The sequence below is a fragment of the Dichomitus squalens genome (assembly GCF_000275845.1).
Source record: "Dichomitus squalens LYAD-421 SS1 unplaced genomic scaffold DICSQscaffold_43, whole genome shotgun sequence".
In the NCBI taxonomy this organism is placed as follows: domain Eukaryota; kingdom Fungi; phylum Basidiomycota; class Agaricomycetes; order Polyporales; family Polyporaceae; genus Dichomitus; species Dichomitus squalens.
In genome coordinates, this window is record NW_006766925.1 from 59,313 (window position 1) to 79,902 (window position 20,590).

Sequence of the window (20,590 nt, forward strand, 5' to 3'; positions counted from 1 at the left end):
TCAGTATATCAATGGGATCAAGCGATGCGGAGTCTTTCTCGCCCAATCTTCCCATTGGACTCCGAACTCCTTCTCCAAAATCGCGTCTTCCTCCGCAGTCCTCTTGAGTAGGTTGACGGTAACCCAACTCAAATATCCGATGATCGAACCCGCGACTGCCCTTCCCGTGATTGTCTTCCACAGTCCCGCCTCCCTGAAGTACGACCCTCCACTCGCGAGCAAAGCGAAGTTACCGGCGATGAGGAGCAGCCAGCCGGTGTAGCCCGGATGACGTACAATGGAATAAGGCCCACTCGTGATCAGCTGGTGATTGTCGCGGACAGCTACCTCCCACGTAAAGAATCGCCCCAATTCCCGATGGCACCAAACGCGAATCAGGCCTCCTGAGATCCCGAGAGCACACGCTACTGCGGAAATGGGGGTGAGTTGCAACGAACTTGAGGAACGCCTCGCGGGGAAGAAGTAGGAGAGGATGTGATCAGAGAACGGCGATGGGAACTGGCGGGCCAGGACCACTGTGGCTTCGATCAATGTGATGCTACACAATATGGTCTTATGCATCGCCAACAATGTCAGTCAAATGTCATTTATGCGTATCGCTTTGCAAGCGCACCTTGGCAGTGGATGTGCATGCTTTCAGGAATTCCGGAAAGCTGGCATGGGACACGAAGTCGGGTGTGACGGTCCCTATCCGCTTGACCTCGGATGCGGATGCAGCTCCTGTAGGGGGTGTCATCCCATGATAGGTACACACAGCATTTCCAAGGAGCAGGGGGACTTTGAGGAGCGGGGTGCTCAGGCTGGCAGATACGAAGAAGACCATCTTGAGCTGCACATTCGACGGTTGCTCTAGTATAAGACTCCCTGATAATCAGGCACATGTCAGCTCAGCATTGGCTGCCAGTCCAAGAGATCGAGGATCATGAGGACACTGGAAGCATGGAATCAAACGTCACGTCTTCACGATTGGTTCTATTGCCGACGGCAGCAGGGACTTCAATATACAAAGGGGATTAGACGGTATGGTGTCTGCTTCGCCCAAGTATCCCATTGCGCCTGGAACTCCTTCTTCAGTACAGCATCTTCCTTGGCTACCCTGCCGATCAAGTTTACGGTGCTAAACAAACAGTACCCAAAGCTCGCAAGGGCTACAATTCTTCCCAAGAGTGAATCACGTAGACCCGACTCGATGAAGTACGACCCGGGACTCGCGAACGATAAGAAATTGCCGGCGATCATGAAGATCCACCCGGTATAGCTCGGGTGCCGGACAATGGAGTACGGCCCACGCGTTATGAGCTCGTGATCGTCGCGGACGGCCATCTGCCAAGTGAAGAATTTTCCCAGCGCACGGTGGCACCATACGCGGATAAGGCCTCCCGCAATCCCAAGGATGCATCCAGCGGCAGAGAGTGTGGTGATATTCAGCGATGCAGCCGCTGGTGCGCTGTTCCCAGCGGCGGGGAGAAGGGCGTCAAGAACGAGACCGGAATATGACAACGGGATGTCTCGCACGACGAGCACAATGGCCTCGGCGATGGCTACCCCGCACAACACATACTATGGTAACGCACAATGAATCAGAACACTTCCTCGGGCCGACCAAGAGACGCTGTCACCTTCGACGCAGCCGTGGCAGCCATCTGGATCCTGGTGGTCCTAGTCATCAGGTCAGGTACAGTGAACCTGAGCTGCTCCTTCGTTGGCGGCGGTTGCCTCGGTGGAGTCATGCCGTAGTAGGTGAGCATGGAATTGGTAACCAAGAGAGGAACCTTCAGTAGTGGGGTCGTTGAAACGAATGGAGCCAAAGAAATCATGTTGAGCAGGATGTGGAGGGAATACACGGTCGCTCGAGGCGAGTTCTAGGCGCAATTTGTATTTTGACGTGGGCGCTGCCACGAATGTCGGGGGGAAGAGGCGCACTTAGCATGGTCTCTCACGCACCGCTGTGCTAATAAAATCCTTATTGGATCCGGGCTCCAGCGGTGCTTCTTGCAGATGATGATATCCTCCCATACGGGAAGCAGTTGTGTCCGCCAGATACTCGCAAAGACTTGCAGGCGGAAGCAAGTTCGACACTCATGTACAATAAAAGAGTAGCTGCAACCCAAGTCTACAGGTATTTCATCACAGCATAGCATGCTGACGTGCGGGGTTAAGGAGATGCGGGGGCAAGGAGATGCGCATGACAGATTATGCCACTGATTGGGCTAACTGAGCAAGGGGACGCCGTGCTCCTTCTTGATAAGGTCGGAGGCACGCTCTGCAATAGCGTATACAGGGGCCTGAAGATGAGCTCCGAAGATGTGTGGCTGAAAGCAGTGCCGTCGGTATACACGATCCGAACGCAGAGTAACAATGGTTAGACGTACGAATATGGATGCGTCCACTATTCTGAGCCCGCTCGCGCCATTCACGAGGAGGTTAGAATTGACGACACCGGAGCCAAACTCCGACGTTGACATCCTAGCGGTTCCCATGGGGTGACGAAACGTAGTTACGAGATTCGTGATGTACGCATGGATGTCTACGTCCGTGGTCGTGTTCACAGCGTCCACGAATGGCGTGACGATGAAGTCCTTCCACGGGGAGGCGGCCGCGAAGCGGTGAGCGGCCTTCACCGCTTCAGTCAATGTCGCCAGGTCCGAGGGTGTCTGCATGAAAGCGGGATCAATAAGGGGTGCGTCGAACACGGACGTCGTAGCGAGCTGCACGGATCCTCCTGTAATCAGATCTCAACAACAGATTCACCGCCCACGTTCATGGAACAACGAGTTGACTCACGCGATGTCGGCGCGACAAGCGCGACACACATGCTCATGAAATTGCCTGTAGCAGGAACCGGCTCCGTAAAGGACAGGAAAGAATTCTGAAGAGAACAGGCAGGAGAGGTCAGATACGCCGAGGCGATGAACGCGATGTGAACGGACATACCCCAAAAGTCAGCTCGAAATGCGGAGACAGGGGCCCCGCGGTCGTGTCTCCAAACTCACTCAGAACGGAAGAGTTGGGTGGGAGCCGGAACCACCCGATTTGGTTCCCTCCTGGATTGTTCGATATGACGCCCTGCTTCGTGGCGTTGTATACTGCCATCGCGGCGTTGAAGATGTCGGGGTTCCTGTTGATGGTCTCGAGCGTGTTGGTGGTATTGACTTGCCATTGCAGCGGAACCCACGGATGGTCCTGCATGTGCTTCCCTACGTCAGGGGCGTCGACAACCGTGGTGATTCCAAGTCTCGTGAGTTCCTCTTTGCCACCGATTCCTGACAACATGAGAATCTGTGGGGTACCAATCGACCCTAGAACAAGAAGAATAAGATGAGAGATGGCGGCGCAGTTCGGCGGTCTCACCTGCAGATAGAATAACCTCCTTCTTGGCCCTGATTTGCACCTTCGTCCCTGATACACCAATACTGGTAAGTTCGGAACCGATCAACTTGTCCGCTATGAACTCACCTGAATCACACTGGGCGAGCTCCACGCCCAGGAAAACGGGTTTCCCATCCTTCCGCTCCGTCTGCAAGAGGCGCGTTACGCGAGTCCCGATGAGAACATCCAGGTTCTTGCGATTGATCGTCTCCTGCGCGAGGAATGCCGTCGCAGCGCTGCTGCGGACGCCGTGCCCGATGGTCGACTGCAGCCAACCAACCCCAAGTGGGTTCCCGGAGTTCATATCCAGATTGAACGGGAATTCGGACAACTCCGACGTCGTCTGCAGCACCCGTGAGTCCAGGACGCTCGCATTGCCAGGCAAGCTCGTCAGGACTGGGCCTGTCTTCCCATGGACGGCAGGGTCCACCTGACCCGTGGTGTTGTGATCATCCGCAGGCGGTGTGAGCGTCTCGCTCTGCACCAGGGAGCAATCCGCGGTCAGTGGAAACCTGAGAATCATATGAGGGAGCGCTTGCCTTGAGAATGTATGGAAGCATTGCTTTCCAAGACCAGCCCTCGTCCCCGGAGATACGTGCGAGCCGATCAAACTCATCTGATGACCCGCGCGTGTAGAACATGAAATCTAGGTCTCCGGTCAGGGCTCAGTCCGACCAGATCGGAGAGTGGGTCGCTTACTGGTGGAGCTGCTTCCGCCAAGGACGTGACCCCGGGGATATGCCAGCGTCCTGTTTTGGAGTGCTCTCTGAGGCACTGTAGTATAGTTCCAGTCGAACGACGCAGGTATGTCGGCGACGAAATAAGGTACTTGAATGTCGTCGAGATCAGGACCGTCGATGTTGCTGCGCTCATGAGTGAGTACGTTACGCAAGAGTAGCATAAGTGGTGGCTTTACCTTCTTCCAGCCTCAACAACGAGAACGTTGACTTCCGGCTGTTCAGTCAAGCGGTTCGCCAAGACGGACCCCGCTGTTCCTCCCCCGACAACGATGAAGTCATACGACTTCTTTGTGAGCCGTGTATGGTCGGTCAGGAGCGCAGCTAAACCATTCTCGAGGAAGCAAAGTAGCGCGATGAGGAAAGAGCGACGAATAGACATCTGCGGTGAGGGGTCTGGGCGGAAATCCTGACGATATGTCACGCCTCTTGAGGCGGCCTAAATAATCAGCGCGAAACAAGCATCACGGGCATGAAGTTGAATTACACAAACTCGGGCTATATTTTCACGATCATGCTCCCTGGGAGGACTGGCACAAACTGACCTGGCCAAGCAAAGGGCGGTCCTGTAACCGCAGTACCTTCTCATGAACAGGCAAATACAGGGTGTCGACGCGAATCCAGTGCACGACGCCCAACATTGCCCTATTGATCAACATCGGGCCCGCCGCCGCCCATCGCCCAGTCGCCTCCCGGGCAAGCGTCTTGTGATAACGTACACGACTTGACCAATGGGACGCTGTCACGACAGCCCGGTACGCGAGTTGCAGAGTGGTTATTAGACCACACAACAAATGGAAATCTCGCTTCATGTCCCAGTTCAGGGATGCCTTAACCCAGCCGAGCATTACGCACACCGAAAGGAGTGTGGATCAATTGCAGCGTAAAGAGGGAGGCGTGTGCCCTTCATTGTCACCTAGGAGTTGCAAGTGATGGTAATTACCATGTCGTGTCTGATTCAATCTCCGGCATCATAGAGCCAGCCGACTGGAGTGCCACGAAGGCGAAAGGAACGTTGGGCGGCGCTATCGCGGTTTGAGTGTGCTACTGCGGAACATCTGTCAAAGACACAGCCGAGAACCAGTGGATTGTCTGACGTACCGGATGAAGCGATCGGTCAAGTGGAACGAAACGCCCCATCCACACAAATGGTTGGATTTTTCCACGTCAACCAGATGGCAGCCGAGGATATTGGCCGCAGCATGTCGTCCACCACGTTATGACATCTACGAACTGCCCCATGAGCTATGTAGTAGTCGTCAGACATCTCCGAGGGTGGCACGCTGGCTAGGACAGCGTCGTACGAACTGATTCTATCTGCAAACCCCAAGACGTGACGTCAGCCTGGAAGTAGTAAGGCACAATGCTGGTAATCGTTTATAGCACTGAGAAAACACAGCCGCCTTGGTACAATAGAGGGGGTGAAGACACGGTGTGCCCCGCCTTGACTCCGTACTGATCGTGGCAAGAATCACTGTGGCGAGTGTCGAGGGATGATAGAATGCCTTGCGTGCGACGCGAGCGGAAGCGAAAGTAGATCCCATGTGTTGCACTCACCAATAGCATTGGAGGGGTCAAGAAGTCCCGTCGCATCCTGACCACAGCGGAGGCCTGTACATGATGGAACCTCAGGAACACCTGGGATCCACATCCCACATTCGATGGCTGAGCTTTACATCGGCTGAGTTGGGCCGCCCGTAGAAGCGATGGGTATTGAGATCGATGAATGGAGTTCTTGTGTCTGGCGTTCTCGGATGTCGATATAGAGCGATTGTTTGGACCCCCATGAACTTTTGAACACTCCAGGCACAGCATGCGAAGAGAAACGAGGGAATGTACAGTGAGACGGGTAGCAATTAGGCTGCCGTTCCAGTACTATATGATGATACATAGGACAGATGAACAAGCGCGTCAGAAAGGCGTCTATTACACCGTCGGGCACGCGCCGGCGAGTCGGCCCGAGATAGGCGGGTGGGCCCAACCACTCAGCGCCCAACCTCTTCACCGTCATCCTCTTGACGGTCGCCGTACCCGCCCAGCTCAAGACGGCTCAATTGAACATCAGGGAATGGGAGACGCGCTTCGAAGCGGTATCGCCATGCGAGTCAACATCGATGAGCTTATAGGCTACACCGGTATGCCCTGTCTGTATATCTTACCCGCTCATGCACTGATATTGACCACTGGAGACTCGGACAAATATTGGACAAACTCACGTCCCCAAGGTCGAACGCGCCTTTGTTTGTGTCGACTGCTGACTTGCCGAGGACGCGCGCGACGCACGGGAGAAAGTGTGCCTCGAAGTATTGTATGTATGTCTCCACGGCGGGCAAAGCGCCAGGCTCCAAGCAAGGAAATTTGTGCGGCATTTATGGGCAACGCAACCTAACTCTAGCATTTCCAGTGGGCCTTTGTATCCCTCTTTGTGATTTGGGAAATCTTATGGGCACGTTGCATGGTCCGTATATCTAGCATAGATTTCCTCACCTGGACCATAGCGCTTTGCCTGCCGTGCTCGTGGCTTCGCTCCCAGCTTCGACAAACGCCGCGAGGTCGAGCGCGAGAAACTGCTCCTTCCCGCCTGCGTAAGAATCGCGCGGAATCGGTACCAGCTCCTGATTTCGACACCCGCGGACGCCGAGCGCTCCATCCTCAGTCATCATTCAGAAGAGATTATGCATATTCTGACTACATACTAGATCGCAGTCACCCACAGCGCGGCATCAGCGCGCAGCAGTCAAGCGCGGGACGTCTATGACCTTCGGAGTGGGCTGTTGACGTGCCGGCGTAGTCAATCATAGGACGCGTCCTCTCGCCTTGTGAGTAAGTAAAGGACATGCTCTTCTAAGCAAGACGATGGTTGGGCGCCATACGCTATTGCCGAGATGTTACTCTGGAAACGCTACACAGGCCATTGGAAAATGGGCCATGTATATAGGCTTCCGTATGCTGACAGATCCGGCAGAAAGCAGAGCAGCAGTACTTCCAGGAATTTCGAGGAACGATGTCCGGAACAAAGCGGATTACCCTCTACAGCGCGGTGGTGAGTTCTTCCTGCGATCTGTCTCGGCGCCGACTCACGACGAGCAGGACTCCCCGTTCCCGCACAGGGTCCGTCTGGCACTCGAGGAGGCCAAGGCAACGTACGACATCATCTGGATCGACCTCATGGCCAAGCCCGAGTGGTACGAGAAGAAAGTCTACCACGGCGAAGGCCGGGTCAGCCCTTTGCTCGCGCATCCAACCGTTTTCAAATGTTAACACATCCTCCAGGTTCCGTACCTCGTCTACGGCGGTCCCAAGCTCAACCCGGACGAAGCCCCCTCCGGCGACGCCGTCGGGATTCCCGAGTCGAGCATCATCCTTGAGTTCCTCGCCGACCTCTTCCCCGCAGCGCGCCTCCTGCCCGCCGACCCGGTCACGCGCTCACAAGTACGCGTCTTCTGCGAGGCCGTGAACAAAAAGCTGCTCCCCGCGTGGTTCCCCTCGCTCTTCATGGGCGTCCCGACGGACGGCCTCTTCGCCGTGCTCGACGACTTGCAGAAGAAGCTCCCGGCGAAGGGCGGGTACTTCTTCGGCGAGTGGACCATCGCGGACGCGACGATCCTCCCGATCCTCCTCAGGATGGAGCACAACTGGCGCCTGAAGCCATTCTCGATGACGGAGGCCGAGATCGCGAAGGCGCAGGAGGCGTGGAACTCGCCGCGCTTTGCGCGGTTCAGGCAGTACCTCGAGGACAACAAGAAGCGCGAGAGCGTGCTCAAGACTTGGGACGAGGTACGTCATGCGTGCGACTCTGGGCTCACGCGGCATTGTGGATGCTGACTTGGGCATGCCTGCAGGACGCTATCGCGCACGCGTTCGGTCGGCGGCTTGACAGGTTCAAGAAGACGGGCATCATCAACAGCGATGTCCGCGTGCCCATTCCCGCTGCTCAACAGTGATGGACGAAGGGATGTTGTCCTTGCTCTGTCATGAATGACGGTCATCTAAATGACAAGTTGATGAGATTTGAGGCAATGTAGTGCGAATTTAACATAGCAACCAATGAGACTCCGCTGGGCTTTACGATATACATGACGCGATGGAGTATGGTAAGGGATCCAAGAGTGCAGAAGAACAAGCGCGAGCAGAACACAAGATATTACCTCAATTCAAGAGTGCCTTCGGAATTGGTAGGACTGTCATCGAGGACGTGTCCAAAGTACCACTTCTGAGCTCGTCCACGCGCTTCTTGAGCGCGGAGAACTGCTTGATCTTCTCCGGAAGCTGGGAACAGAAAGGGTAGAAAGAATCAACGAACCCACTGAATACCGATGCGGCGAGAGTACCATACCTGATATCCCGCGACGAGTCCCGACGTGCTAACAACGACGGAGAAGAGTGTCTCGTGCACTGTCGCATCGGCTAGGACACGCGGACGTGAGCGATGCATTGTGCAGGGTCCAGGGAGAGTCGCGTAGCCCACGTACGTGCAGTATGGATGACTTTGTATGGCTGCAGGTCATACACGAAAGGCTCTGCCTTTGCTTTCCGAGAGACCGTGCGCTTGACTGTAGCCTTCGACCTTGTCTTCACGGTCGACGTCGCAGTCGCGGGAGGTTTCGGGTCGGGTGCGGACGAGCTGCTCGTGACACTAGTCATCACTGCCATCGTGAACTTCGTATCGATATCTGCGTCTTCCGAGTTGACAGCAGGTCCTACAGGCGGGGCTGTAGCACGGATGAAGCTGTCCCAAATGCCCTTGCCAACAAAACAGACGATGCGAGGACGTCTCTGGATGATCTTCTGGAAGAGCGCAGGTACCCCCGCGGTGAACTCAGTGTTTGCGAGCTCGGCGGCCTTTCAGCACGAAGCAGGCGCGTCAGAATAGAGGGAAGCATGGTATATGTGACTGCACATACCTGCGCACTCGGCCGCTCGACCAGATTTGTCTGACAGCCACCAGAAGCGTTTCAGTCTAGGGTATGCGAGAGGATTGGTTGCTTACCAAGCCCAAGCTATAACTCTTTGGAAGAGTGCCATCCTCCCGTGGGTTCAGCAGCCTGTCCGTAAGCTCTACAATCGAAGACGATGCATCAGAATTGAGCCGGACAGCCGAATGCGGCGACCACTTACGAGAGCCATAGAGACATTTCCAAAAGTGATTTGTTGGGTGAGCGAAGTGATGCCCTATCGTCGCCGACATCTGTCCGGGGCTTGTCACGGGTGAGTGCTATGTCAAGCAGCTCAGGTGAGAGACGCTCACTTGATTCCGCAGAACATGACTACATAAGAGCACGACCGATGAGTCCAGAAACCATGAGCTCCACTGGCAACCACATAGCCACAAGGTGCTTGAGACTGACCGTCTAACATGTCTGTGTCGTCGCCAAGGTGGTCCGACAGACCATCCAAGTGGGCGTACTTCTCAGTGGGAGCAATGCCAGGTGTCCGCTTCCGCTTCTTCGGAGAAATTGAGCCCGTCCTCCGCTTCTTTGGACTCGAGCTTTCCAAGGGCTTTTCGTCAATTTCTTCCACCGGGGAACTACGTGCTCGCTTCCTGGATGGTGTGGTGGTAGACACGTCGCTCGCACCAAGGGCTGGCAAGGAGTCCTCCTCCTCTTCACACTTCAAGTTAACAAGGCGACGATGGTTTCGCGGGGAGGGCCGCAAAGATGGCGTGAGCTCTTCGTTGAAACGGAATGTTGATAACTTGTTTCTGAGCTCCTGCGTCGGGGTAGCAGCTGCAGGAGTAGACTCAGTGCTATCCACGGAGCTACTCATGATGACAGCGAGAAGTTGACGGCGCTAGGCGATTTGGATGAACCCAAGCTGAAACCGAGGCGGAAAGCAGGCGGTTGATCCAAATGAACAGACAACAACAGAAGACTGCGAGAGCAACCACGAGAGCGAACGTATAGCGGTACAGAAGACTAACAATGCGGTGTTGCGCACATGCTAGCAATTTAAGTAGACTCGGACTCGAAATGCAAGGCGCGGCGGAGACATCGGGCCGAATGGACGGCTGCGTGGAAATCTCCATTGTCGAGAGATCTCCTCCAGATGATGAACGTTGAACTCCCGACCACCATTTGGATCGACTGCTTGACTTGACTCGAGTGTTTTTGTGGCCTAACTCGACCCTGGCGCAAGCTATGGTACAGAACAGGTAGAAGTTGAGGTTGTGCATCCACTTGGCTATACATTTATCTCGAATTCGCAACACTAACGCTAGCAAACCTATCGGCAGTTTATGGGAGGCAGTTCCCACTCTGCGGTTCTAGAGACATAGGCCACCCACTACTTTTTTTGGGCTCCGGAAAAAACAAACTCAAGTCGACGAGCCATCTTCGCCTTGACGGTTTCCTGAGGCACTCTTGTTAGTATTACTTCGCGGGGCAAATGCCGAAGACCAACGCACCGTATTCCATCTTTTGGTTGCACTGGGGCGTGTCATGTTCTCCTCCACGTACGTTCGTAGACGCGCGAACCTCGGAGAGTTCTGCAACGTCTCCAAGACCTCCTCGCTTCCCGGGGCCAAGGTAGGCGGCTTCAGCTCGAGCAAAACGAACGCCTGTAGGTACACTGGCCAGAACGCCGCATCCGCGATCGACCAGTCTCCGACTGCGAAGCCAGTTGGCGGCAGCAAGCTCTGTATGTGTTCCAACGCCTTGTACAAAGTCTCCCCTGGGCCCTTCTTGTAGGCAACTTCAATCAACGCAGGGACGAAAATTTCCTCCACTGCTTTGTAGAATAGGCGCGCCTTGGCACGTAAGAAGGGAGATGAGGGAAGCAGCTGTGCCTTCGGGAAAGTGTCTGCGAGGAATTCGAGGATGACCATCGACTCGCCAAGCTGAGGGAGGTCTGGTGAAGGAGATTGTCCTGGGTGTAGTTTGGGGCCTCCATATACCAAGTAAGGGACCTGGATAAAGGATGAGCGAAGGCTTGTGACAGCACATGCAGACGGAACTTCGATAGGTACCTTCGCGGTAGGGTAGACGTTCTCGGTGTACCAGTCGGGCTTGTCACAAAGATCGATCCAGATGATATCATAAGGAAGTTTAGCCTCTTCGAGCGCGACGAACACTCGATGAGGGAACGGAGATTCCTGCTTTGCGTTAGCAACACCAACTCGAGTCTCCACTGGGTAGATTGAGCGTACCTCAGCAGCGTAAATCGTGATTCTCTCGCTCTCGGACATGGTCAGTGTGACTTGGAGGTGTACGGTGATAGCTAGAGTTCAGAAAACTGCACGTAGCTCAGAGCCGATCGTGGATCAGCAGAGCGGGGGTAGGTAGAACATCGATCATCATGATATACAGTCACCACCGAGTCATACTCCCGGCTCCGATCATTCCTGCGGATTCATGCGTGGGTTCGGAAGCGGGTTGTGAGAAGTCGCAGTTCCATGTTGTCGTACTCCGCGTCTGTCATTCACACATGACCCCTGCGGGATCGTGGAGGCTGTCCTCGACGTACGAGTACAAGACGAGCGGGGCGGCGATCCGCAGGCAGTCTACAAGTCCGAATCACGATTGACATCAATACCAGTAGGAATCCTTGCGCTCGGGACTATTCTTGCCCTTATATACATCGCTTACATTCGCAGGTAATGCAACAACGAGGAAGTCTGTGCTTACCAGTTCATCCAACCGTATATGGGAGAATGAAGTATTCCCGATTCTCAAGAAAGTTGCTAGAGGACCATGGTCCATTGGCAGCGAGGGTCGCAGTAGACTATTTCCCGTGCCCGGTTTAATCAATTTCCAAGTCGTCCGGCGATGCGGTGAGTACGCAGTGCACTGTAGATATATTAGACCACTGGTAGCTCCACACGCAGAACTGACCTGAGCAAGAACCATGCCCGCTGCCATGCCAGTCATTGCTGCAGAGTAGGCTGAGTTCATGCAACAAGAAATCCATCGTTCTGATTCTCTACGAAAGCTGAACGTATACTTCATAGCAAGTACAAACATGACAAGAGACTATGATACAATACAATATTGATCACGCACGAGATAGCACATATCCTACTCCTCCATCGCGTCCTCGTCGCTCTCCTCTTCGCTATCACTTTCTTCGCCCTCGGCCACATCAACAGGATCAATGTCGATATCGTGATCGGCGCCCATGTAAGAGTCGCAGATAACATATAGCTTGAGCGCATGCTGCCCCTGCGGTAGCGAGAACTCGAGGCGGACGTTGAGGCCCCGATGTACGGTAACCTTCTTAATTGCAAGCAGCTGCTTGGTCTTCGGCTCGCCAACGACGACCCACCAGTTGGTAAGCTTCTTCTTGGGGTAGAAGGGTGCGACAACGGCCTCGTCGTCTTCACCAGGGGTGTCCATATCTTCGTCTGCATCCTTGGACAGCGAGACTTGTATCTGGATAGGAGCGCCGGCAGTGTAGTCGCCCTTCGCAAGCTCGAAGGTGACGTCGAGAGTGGGATAAGAGTTAACAAACGTCGCGACGTCGCGCCTACAGACATGGTCAGTAATTGGCTAGATGAATGAGCGGAATAAGGGGCACGTACATCTGGCGAGCGTCCATCTGTAGTAGCTCGTTCCGCTTGTCATCTTCCAACTCCATGATGTCGTACACTGTCTCGACGCCGGCATCCTTGCAACGCTTGATGACGTCCGGCTCAAAATGCGGGATCTGTTTCAGAGGCGAGTCCGTCTCCCAGCACGCCTGTACACACATCTGCGATAGGTCCATTGCACCGAGAGCGTTGAGCCACGCGTTCGACGACATGACGTCGACACACGCGGAGAGAAGGTTGAGAACCTTTTCTAGGACGAGCACCTGGTCGGCTGCGAGATCGGGAGGAAGAGTGAGACGGGAGAAGTGCGCCTGAAGGAGAAGGAAGGTTTTGAAGTGCGGTGCCTCGAAATCTGCCTTCTCGAGCTTGACGGGGACGCGGTCGTAGATTCGGCGCAGAAGGACGTCTTCGTGTCGACGGATGGGGATCGACTCGAACTCCGCCGATGACGATACAACCTCCAACAAACCCTTGAGCTTGGTGCGCTCCTTCAACGATAGTGTATACACCTCGACCGTCACGTCTGAAGAACCAAGTTAGATGCAGTGTCACATTAGGCATGGAGAGTAACTCACAAGAGATGTTATAGTACGCGGCAATCATACCGAGATTCAATGGCGATACGTCCATCTCGTCCTCAATAGAGATGCACTTCGAGTTGACAAGATCGTTGAGCGTGTTTTCGACCAGCTCTGACAGATGGTCGGAGAGGTGCTGGTGGCTGACGTTGTGCAGATTGTAGTAATTCGGGTTCCGCGTCATCCGTCGGTAGAAGTACGTCCATGTCAAGATATCCTAGAGCAGATGTGACCATCTCATCGCCTGCTGACTAAGACGATGAACTTACCATAGCATCCTGCTTGTTCTCGACCGTCTTGACAGCGATCTCGGCCAAAAAGTAGTCATGGAGCATGTGGGTCGGCAGATGCGACTCAATGGGGAGACCCTCAGCAAGGAACTTCTTGTAGAAGTCCTTCCTTGTCTGCTGACACATGAGAACAGCGCGACTCTTCTCGTCCTCAAGCGGACGACACGCGCGACCCATCATCTGCAAAACATCCATGACGGGGTAGTCGACGTAACGGTGTTCCTTGCCCTCGTAGAATTGCACGCCCATGATGATGACCATGTAGCTGGACACAGGCAAGCTCCACGCAGTGTCTTTCGAAGCGATGAGGACCTGGATGGCACCGTGCTGGAACAATCGCTCGACGATGCGCTTGTCCTGCTTGTTGAGGGCTTCATGGTAGTAGCCGACACCGTGCTGCAAGGTCTCTTTGAGGCCTGCGTCGGTGACATGCTCTAGGTGTGGCGCTAAGTCTTCCTCTTCAACATGTAGGAAACGCTTTGAATCCTCATCAGCGTTGCAGTGCGTGATGATGTCGTCGGCGGTGAGACGACATTGGCGACGCGAAGGGACAAAGATGATGACGGGCTTGTGTGGTGAGTACTCGTTGATAGCCAGGTAGGCAGGCTTCGACATAGCGATCATGAGCGAGGGGAAATGGGGAATCTGGAAGCTCTGGATGTGGATGTCCATATCGAGGGGACGAGCACTGTGATAACCGTCAGAAAACAAGAGCGCCTGACACATCCGAATGGACCACAAACCTAGGAGGGAAGTTGAAGATTGCATGTGATGGCGCACCCATCCACTCGCCGAGATCGCGAGCATTGGCGAGGGAGACGCCGCACGCGATGATACGAGTCTTCAACTCCGTCTGCGCAGAGACATACCGGGTACGCGAGATGACAACCTCGTACGTCGGGCCGACCTCGCCACCCACAAGCTGCACTTCGTCCGCGATGAGGAGGCCGATCGTCTGCACGTTCTTGCGTTGACGCCATCTCCTTGAGAGTACGTCCCACTGTGGAAGAACTACGGTCAACACAAGCACATATAAGCGTATGATGATGGCATACTTGAGTCGGCGTGCAGACAATCAGATCGCCCTTTTCGAGCAGACGCAGGTCTGCGCTCGTTTCGCCTGTCAAAGCAACGATCTCCTTGCCGCCCTGCAGGTTACCGAACCTCTTGCGCCACTCCTCGACACGCATATCCACCATCTCCTGATAAGGTTCGATGCAGACAGCTCGTTGCTGCTCGCGCTTGCTCCAGAGACGGAGAAGGGCAAACTCAGCACAGATCGTCTTGCCACTGCCAGTGGGGGCACCGATGAAGACGTTGTCGTCTGTTGTGTAAAGCGCCTGGAAGACCTGGGTCTGGATCTTGTTGAATGTCTGGATCGTCGAGGAATAGATGTTCTCGAATTCCTTGTTGTGCAACGCGGAGAGGGGGAGGGGCTGGAGGTCGAGAAGAGGAGTCGGAGCCGGGAACTTCTCGGGGAGGATGAGGTGCTTGAAGGAGATGGGGAGGCGGGTCTCAGCTTGCAGCCAGCGGTCTGAGACGATTGAGATGTAGTAGTTGGGGGGAACCGGCTCGAACATGGGAACGGTGAGGGTAACGTAGTGCTCGTCTTCAGCGTATCGTTGACGAAGAATGAACGTATCATGGAAGAGGATGATCTCGCCATCAACATCCTTAACCAAAATCCAGAACGACTCGGCTGCGCCGTGAACCTTTTCGTCCCAACGGAAGTCAGGAATTATAGTCAAGTCTATGCGCAAGAGTGTACGAGTAATGGGCTGGACTTGGGCCGACAGCCTGAACCACGATGTCAGAATCGTAATATTGAAGCGAACGCTGACACGTACTGGAGCTTAGGGAAGCTGTGTACAAGTCTGTGGACCAACCGGCCAGCGTTCGGAATGCCGATAAGCTCGCCAATCTCTGGTGGGTTCTGCAAGATAATTAGGAACTGATGTCACACAAGAGGTACTGCGCGACTTACGAGGTCGAAGTAGCGGTACCAAGGCTAGAGTTGTTCAATCAGCAACGGTACGACACGCGGTCAAAACGGACACTCACGAATTGCTTGCCCTCAGCCTTCCGAATAATCTCGTTCGGGACGCCCTTGAACTGACGCAGCGGCGTCATAGAACCCCACATCCTGCGCTCCACCATCTTGCACATGTCGAGCGCTGCCTTCGCGGGAACAGCCCAGCCACGCTTGAGGCAAATCTCAAAGATAGCGCGCATGATTCTGAGTAACAGGTTATGAGCATTTGGCCTAAACGTTAGGCAACGCAACGACTTACCGTCCAGCAGACTGCTGCACGTAGACCATGTCCGCAACCAGAGCGAACCCTTCGAGCTTCAGTTGTGATATATATGCTTGAAGTAGCACGTTAATCTTCGCTGCCGGCTCCTCTACAGACTCCTTCACGGGAATAGGGACGCGTTCGAGCAGTTTGCCGAGTTCGAGCTTCTCCTGCATGACTGGTGAGCACCATGGGAATGATGACATAGACGGAACGACTTACATCTTGACGGACTGGGATGAGCTTGAACTCGTTCGAGAGGGCAAATACGCGGAAGAGCTCGAGCTGCGACATGGTCGACCGGAGGTGCTGATTGTACGTGGCCATAGAGCTGTAGGTGACGTAGTAGTGGGACGCAATGCGACCCAACTCCGTGCTCTGGAAGCGGCCAGTGGAACGCTCATACTTGATAAGGTAGCACTTCTCCAGGAGCGCTGCAGCAGTATGAACTATATCCGCCCTCTTTTGCACAAGCGTCGGATCACCTTCTAGGTAGTCGACGCCGACGCTGTACAGAACTGGATCCTTGAGCATACGGACGTAGCTAATACAGTCGACGAGTTAGCGAGTGGTAGGTGCGTGCGAAACGAACGAACTTACAGGTATGTGTAACCCAACCACTGGACGGCCTCGTCGCGGTTCCGGATGGTACCAAGCACAATCTCAGCATTCAGGTTGTCCGTCAACTTCCCGACGAACTGCGATTCGATCGGCAGCTGCTGGTTCAACAGGCTGAGGTAGTACTGAAGCTCGGAGTGGTTCGTTATGATGATGCCCTCTCCGTAAGTGTCGTACTGCGGACGACCCGCTCGACCGAGCATCTGCAGCACGTCCTGAGACGAAAGCTCGACCCAGCGGCCCTTCTCCGGGTTGTAGATCTGCGTGCCCTTGATGATCACGGTATGTGCAGGAAGGTTGACGCCCCACGCGAGCGTCGCGGTACAAACGAGCACCTGAAGGTGGCCGTCCGCGAACAACTCCTCGACCAGACCGCGATCCTCGCGGGACATGCCGGCGTGGTGGATCCCAAAGCCGAACTGGAGGAGGTCCTTGAGGTTCGGGTCCTTGACGTTGTTCGCCTCTTCCAGAAGAATTTCGCGCGTGGCGCCCTCAGGCTTGACGAACTGCGTGATCGTCTCCTTCTCGATCGCCATGTCGCGGATGAACTTCGCCGTCTTCGCCGTCTCTTTCCGCGAGTGGACGAACACGAGCGTCTGATTCTTCCCGGCTTGGTCGAGCACCTTCTCGTAGCAAACCTCGTTCATCACCTGGTACCGCTTGATAGCCTTCTTCTCCGTCACCCCGATGAACTGCTGCTGGAGCGCGCAAGGCCGGTACGACGCGTCGAAATAAAACAGGCCCTTCGACTGGTCGACGCGCAAGAACGTTGCCACGTCCTGGTAGTTGGGAAGCGTAGCTGACAGACCAACCAGCCGCACGTACTCGCCCGTCTGCTCCATCCGCCGGATTGTCCGTGCGATCACTGACTCGAGCACTGGACCACGTTCATCATGCAACAAGTGAATCTCGTCGATGATGATGAGACGTACGAGGTTCGTATAACTCGTGTCCGTACTCTTGCGCGTGATCACATCCCACTTCTCCGGGGTCGTCACGATGATCTGCGTCTCCGAGATCTGCTGCTTCGTCATTTGCGAGTCGCCAGTGAGTTCGCCGACCTTGATCCCATACACCGCCAGACGCGAGCTAAAGTTGCCGACCATCTCCTGCACGAGCGCCTTCATCGGCGCGATGTATACCACCTTGAACGCGTCCAAGTCCAACGTACCCGAGTCGATATCGCGGTACTTCCCGAGTTCGTTCAGAATCGTCAGCAGAGCGACATTCGTCTATAGATACACCGCATGAGCCGAGTACTAACGTGCGTACTACACACTTGACGTACCTTTCCAGCACCGGTAGGAGCACAAAGCAGCAGTGGCTCATCCGTCCCGAACGCGATGGGGTAGAGCTTGCTCTGAATCCGGTTCAGGCTCCGATATCCCTTGAATCCCTCGCGCGCCCATTCCGGCAGGTCCTGGATCTGAACAAGCTCCGAATCTTGCACCGGCTTCGACTTCGGTGCAGGCACATGGATCTCCTCGTAGCCCTTCTTCGCCCGCTTGAACGACCCTTCCGGGAGCTTGCACTTCTTGTTCGACATCAGGTGACCACCCTGGCTGAATGCCATGCTCTCCAGGTCCACAGTAGCCTTGGGCTGTACCGTCGAACCAGGAGCAAGCGTCGCCTTCTTGGAAACCGCCTCGACCTTGGGCTTCGAGTCGACGTCCATCGCGTCCGAGCCCGCCTTCGCCTTCCTATCTCCGGCCAGCTCGCGCAGAATCCAGCCTACTCCCTTCTCCCGCATCGCCACCTCGATGTTGACACGCTCGTCTGCATCGCTACGCATCAGCTTCGTGCACCACACGATGACGTCCCGGTTCTTGACAAACTTCCGAATCAGGGGGAAGTGCTGGTATTCGAACAGGTCCATCAACTCGTTTTCGCAGTCGCGGACGCTCGACTCCGAACCGAGTATCGAGAGCACCGAAGACGCCTTGTCGGCGGCCGTGACAGGGTCGGGGTACACTTCAGATATCTGCCGCTGCACCCAGAAGCCGTCGATCGCGTGCGGAGAGACGATATCCTTGTCGACATGTGCCTTCCCTTGATGACCTGCTGAGGATCCGCCGATGACCAGCTCGTCGTCTCCCTCTAGTGACTCCGGCGGCCGCTCCGCTCCCTCCTCTGCCTCGTCCTCCTCCTCGTCGCTTTCATCTCGTACCTCGAAGCCCTCTTCTTCTTCTTCTTCCTCTTCCTCCTCGTCGAAAACCACCGCGACACCCATCTCATCATCAATCTCTGCCTCCTTTCTCTCGAGGTCGGGGTCCGCCGTCTGCTCATCCTCAACGCCGTAGTCAGTGATCTTCTTCGACAGGTTGATTAGCTGCGAAAACGACTCGTTCGAGATTGGACCAAGGACGTCCTCGACCTCCTTCTTCTTGTCGAAGTCCTTCACGTTTTCGTTCTTCAGCGTCTCCAGCACCATGTCTGCGGCACTTCGAACGACATCCTGCGCTTGGTCACCGAGTGCTTGGTGGACGTTCGCGAGGATGAGCTCGTAAACCTCGCGCGTCTCCGCCGTCCGTGGGCGGTACGAGAGCCCTTCGACGTCTTCGGTCGCCTCGATGATGTCGGTGTACCCGAAGCCAGTCACGTCCGCTGCTCTCCGCTTCTGCGGCCTTTCCGCGGCCTCCTGTCTGTCGGCTGCCTTTTTCTTCTTCTTGTCGAGGTCCTTGGGAGCTTCGCGCTGGACACGCGACCCCATCTCCCTGGGATCAATACGGCCGACTAGAGACGTGGGGGCACCATCGGGTTCCTTGTCTCGACGCGGCAAGACGGAGCGGTCGGCGGTGAGAACGAGAGAAGAGATGGAGGCATAGTTGTAGCCAGACAGATCCCTCTTGGCCGACATGATAGAAAGAGTAGCAAGGTATTAGTCGTACTCCGTCCTTGATATTGTCGGCAACGTTAAGGAACGAAGGAGAGAATGGGGGAGAGGATGAGGAAGAGGATGATGAGGCAGAGCGAGCGCGAGCCACTTCACTTTCTTCGGCAGTTGCCGATTACTCACCAGCGCCTGCAGCGGCCCCGTGCATGGCAGCGCCGAGGGTCGAGACTTGGCCACAAACTCGAACGTTTGCCGCGTAAGGGATCCTTTGTCGAATGTCAATTGATCCAAAGGTCATTCTAACCTCCGCATCAAGTACTCGAACATACTCACAGCGGCCGTTTGGACTCCCTTACGCCAGTTTTCATGGTCATACCCCGTTCATTAATAACTTCCTATCTCACGGCAGGGATTCGGATTTTTCCAGCTGGAGCAAAGTCTCTGAAAAGGGGACGCGCGAGGCAAACAATCCGTAAATATGTGGCGTTTCTGGATAAAAGTGATTGAAACACGACGGGGGTTGCCTTTTTGCGTCAACATTTCATCGACTTCTCTCCAATCGAAAATATCCGATTTCCTGCCGTGTCTCCTATCTCAACGTCGTCCTTTCTCCTACCCGTATACTGTGGCTTTGCGGCTTACCCATTGCAATGAATGTCTGTCGTAATCCAGTCCATACCGATATAAAGCTTATAATTTCCCTTTAGATTCAGTCCTATCGAGATTGATGGATTGCGACCACTGTCCCAGATTTGCGTGACTTTCATCGTGGTTGGTGTAGTCCGAGAGAGGTCTTTGAGAACGTTCTCAGTCAGCCGCGGCACGAGCGCTTCCTATACGTGTACCAGGAGGTTGTTCACGACATTTCGGGACTAGGTTCAAAAGTCAGTGCGTTGCTCGTCCGTGACGAGTGTTTCCTGGTCTCCCAGCGTCTTCAGAATGCGCGCCGCGAAATTAAGCGGAGCTTGATGCGAGCCTGCTTGCTCCTTGGCCACCCAGAGATTGGTGCGCGTGATCAGAATCTCTTAGTCGAGCCCTTTCCGCTTACCAAACTCCAGGAATATCCTGAATCCTTCTCTTCTTCTTGCTCGAGAGCCTGTCACGCAAGGAGACTGCTGCTCACCTCTTCATCCGGAGTGACTTACTGTTCGATGGATTGGGTGTAGCCCGCCCGGCAACTATGACCCAGGCGAATACGCACCTCCGATCGTGGATGACGTATCCCGAGTCTGGTCAGTGGTCGACTCCCATTCCTTCAACCCTCACCGGTGCTCTATATATAGTGGGCGAAAGCCGTCCTCCCATCTCTGCGCCCTTTCTTCCCTCCTTTCACCATCCCTTTCTGTC

The 20,590-nt window shown here is 55.0% G+C and overlaps 6 protein-coding genes across 6 annotated transcripts; 1 reads left to right on the forward strand and 5 right to left on the reverse strand.

Annotated features, from left to right (window-relative positions):
* On the reverse strand, positions 1-1,817 carry DICSQDRAFT_156946 (ICMT-domain-containing protein; the record flags this gene model as incomplete). The annotated part of the gene is made up of 2 exons (XM_007369032.1): positions 1-552; positions 1,620-1,817. 2 exons carry the CDS (start codon positions 1,815-1,817, stop codon positions 1-3), a joined length of 750 nt encoding a protein of 249 aa, XP_007369094.1.
* A 332-nt stretch (positions 1,818-2,149) lies between these two features.
* Positions 2,150-4,488, reverse strand: DICSQDRAFT_182736 (aryl-alcohol oxidase-like protein; the record flags this gene model as incomplete). The annotated part of the gene is made up of 9 exons (XM_007369033.1): positions 2,150-2,312; positions 2,373-2,722; positions 2,785-2,869; positions 2,935-3,299; positions 3,352-3,399; positions 3,457-3,847; positions 3,909-4,015; positions 4,069-4,232; positions 4,286-4,488. The coding sequence occupies 9 exons, from the start codon at positions 4,486-4,488 to the stop codon at positions 2,211-2,213; spliced, it is 1,815 nt and encodes a 604-aa protein (XP_007369095.1). The 3' UTR covers positions 2,150-2,210.
* Positions 4,489-7,110: 2,622 nt separating this feature from the next.
* Positions 7,111-8,050, forward strand: DICSQDRAFT_129051 (uncharacterized protein; the record flags this gene model as incomplete). The annotated part of the gene is made up of 4 exons (XM_007369034.1): positions 7,111-7,149; positions 7,197-7,325; positions 7,380-7,883; positions 7,949-8,050. 4 exons carry the CDS (start codon positions 7,111-7,113, stop codon positions 8,048-8,050), a joined length of 774 nt encoding a protein of 257 aa, XP_007369096.1.
* Positions 8,051-8,255: 205 nt separating this feature from the next.
* Positions 8,256-9,312, reverse strand: DICSQDRAFT_67668 (DNA glycosylase; the record flags this gene model as incomplete). The annotated part of the gene is made up of 7 exons (XM_007369035.1): positions 8,256-8,375; positions 8,443-8,513; positions 8,579-8,659; positions 8,828-8,948; positions 9,011-9,040; positions 9,097-9,164; positions 9,225-9,312. Coding segments are annotated over 7 exons (579 nt in total), but the record flags the coding sequence as incomplete, so codon positions are not given.
* An 899-nt stretch (positions 9,313-10,211) lies between these two features.
* On the reverse strand, positions 10,212-11,369 carry DICSQDRAFT_91147 (uncharacterized protein). Its single transcript, XM_007369036.1, has 4 exons — positions 11,251-11,369; positions 11,071-11,196; positions 10,510-11,010; positions 10,212-10,454 (listed from the first exon to the last, which is right to left on the reverse strand). Exons 1-4 carry the CDS (start codon positions 11,287-11,289, stop codon positions 10,389-10,391), a joined length of 732 nt encoding a protein of 243 aa, XP_007369098.1. The 5' UTR covers positions 11,290-11,369; the 3' UTR covers positions 10,212-10,388.
* Positions 11,370-11,986: 617 nt separating this feature from the next.
* On the reverse strand, positions 11,987-19,352 carry DICSQDRAFT_139629 (Sec63-domain-containing protein). Its single transcript, XM_007369037.1, has 13 exons — positions 17,699-19,352; positions 16,393-17,642; positions 16,015-16,336; positions 15,790-15,962; positions 15,560-15,734; positions 15,483-15,506; positions 15,346-15,431; positions 14,554-15,295; positions 14,242-14,498; positions 13,478-14,186; positions 13,206-13,425; positions 12,622-13,153; positions 11,987-12,566 (listed from the first exon to the last, which is right to left on the reverse strand). Exons 1-13 carry the CDS (start codon positions 19,265-19,267, stop codon positions 12,119-12,121), a joined length of 6,507 nt encoding a protein of 2,168 aa, XP_007369099.1. The 5' UTR covers positions 19,268-19,352; the 3' UTR covers positions 11,987-12,118.
* Positions 19,353-20,590: the final 1,238 nt, after the last annotated feature.